Below are 2016 nucleotides of genomic sequence, written 5' to 3'. Positions count from 1 at the left end.
CTTCTTTTGATAAGATTAGGTACCTTCCAAAATCTCATGCCTGATTTTTTTAACATACTTTTGTTCAGTCACATCCTTTGCATTCTTCCCAGAGCACATTTCTTCACTTTTACAACATGGATAGAATGAGAATCTTGGACAGAATGAGAATCTTTCAAATCTTCAAATTCTGGTTCCCTTTTACATAGTTGGTTCCTCAATTTCTCCCTCTTCCCTAACCAACAAGAAGAAAACAGAATATGCTTTCCCTATTTTGCTTAGACATTATTCCAAATTCTACTTTCCACAGAACATGTGAACATAACTCAGCCAAGTTCTCTGACACCTTATCTCCTGTATCCAACAGCACTTAGCATTTTCTTTAAAGTCTCACCAAAAGCACATTTAACTTCCACATCTAGCAAGGTTCTGTCCTTAACAAGAAGTGCTTTCTCTACAACTCTTTGAATTTTTTTTGAGCAATTACCAAAATTATTATTTATGTCTATAATTCTACCAAAAAGATTTTTCCCAGCTTGTGCCTAGAATTTTTTGCAGCCGCTACCCACTTCTCAATTCTAAAGCAACATCAACATTCTTATGTATTTCTTTAGTAGCATCCTGCTTTCTAGGACCAAACTCCGCAATGGCTTCCCAGGGTGCTTTAACTAAATATCACAAACTGGGTAGTTTTAAACGACAGAAATTTATTGTTTCACAGGTCTGGAAACTAGTACTTTGAACTTAAGGTGTTGGCAGGTCATGTTCTCTTTGAAGGCTTGGGGAAAGAGGGATCTTGTATTTTCTCTCTCAGCTTTCTGTTAGCCCTGGCGTTCCTTGGCATGAATACGTATCTTCACATAACCACCATTCCTCTTATCTCTGTAGCTATTTTCCTTTCAGCACACACGTCACTCAGGTAGATTAAGCTCCATTCTATTAGGTATGAGCTCATATTAATAACATCTTCCCATCAACAAACAAATGGATATAAAAACTATGGTATATTCACATAATGAATTAATACGCAGAACTGAAAAAGAAGGTATTCATAAAACATTATGCAAAATAGTTAACCCTGGTGGACATTATGCTGAGTGAAATATCTCAGTCACAAAAGACCAAATACTGCATAATACCACCATTATAAAACAAGACTGACATGGGGGGTCAGATGGAAACTAGGGAAAGATGTTTACAAATGATGAACACTCAGTGGAAGAAATGAGGGAAAGAACTGTTTAAAAGGAATATATGATTAGGCATTAACTGTGTGACAAGTCAGGAATAAGAGATGTATAGAGCAAAGTGAACTGAGGGAAGGGCGAGAAGGGTGGAGGAGAGAGAAGGCAACAATTTTTTCTTTGTTTTTTACATGAACTGGGGGGTGGTTAAAGAAGAAAATGTACAATGAGTGAATAAAAATCCAACTTTCCTATTCCGGCGCCTCCACTCCGTCCCCTTCGGGTCTCCTGTGTGTGCAATGGACGGCATTGTCCCAGACATAGCAGTTGGTACCAAGCGGGGATCCGAGGAGCTCTTCTCTACCTGTGTCACCAACGGGCCTTTTATCATGAGCAGCTCGGCCTCTGCAGCCAATGGGAATGACAGCAAGAAGTTCAAGGGGGACAGCAGGAGCTCGGGCGCCCCGTCGCGCGTGGTGCATATCCGCAAGCTGCCCAGTGACGTCGCCGAGGGCGAGGTCATCTCCCTGGGGCTGCCCTTTGGAAAGGTCACCAACCTGCTGATGCTGAAGGGGAAGAACCAGGCCTTCATCGAGATGAACACAGAGGAGGCGGCCAACACCATGGTCAACTACTACACCTCGGTGGCGGCCATGCTGCATAGCCAGCCCATCTACATCCAGTTCTCCAACCACAAGGAGCTCAAGACCGACAGCTCCCCCAACCAAGCGCGCGCCCAGGCTGCCCTGCAGGCTGTCAACTCAGTCCAGTCAGGAAATCTGGCACTGGCCGCCTCAGCCGCTGCAGTGGATGCCATGGCCGGCCAGAGCCCCGTGCTCCACATTATCGTGGA

At 43.8% G+C, this 2016-nt stretch overlaps 1 protein-coding gene across 1 annotated transcript in view; it reads left to right on the top strand.

Moving 5' to 3' along the window:
- The first annotated feature begins 1420 nt into the window (after positions 1 to 1420).
- LOC102849139 (polypyrimidine tract-binding protein 1-like) overlaps positions 1421 to 2016 on the top strand; it is a 37489-nt gene continuing 36893 nt past the window's right edge. The window contains exon 1 of the mRNA XM_006895419.1: positions 1421 to 2011. Within this exon, the coding sequence (XP_006895481.1) occupies positions 1463 to 2011 (549 nt within the window). The 5' untranslated portion in view covers positions 1421 to 1462. The remainder of the gene's footprint in view (positions 2012 to 2016) is intronic.

This window comes from Elephantulus edwardii, unplaced genomic scaffold (genome assembly GCF_000299155.1).
Source record: "Elephantulus edwardii isolate Elephantulus edwardi_28Jun2011 unplaced genomic scaffold, EleEdw1.0 scaffold00167, whole genome shotgun sequence".
NCBI classification, from domain to species: domain Eukaryota; kingdom Metazoa; phylum Chordata; class Mammalia; order Macroscelidea; family Macroscelididae; genus Elephantulus; species Elephantulus edwardii.
This window is presented reverse-complemented; position numbering and strand designations above follow the sequence as displayed.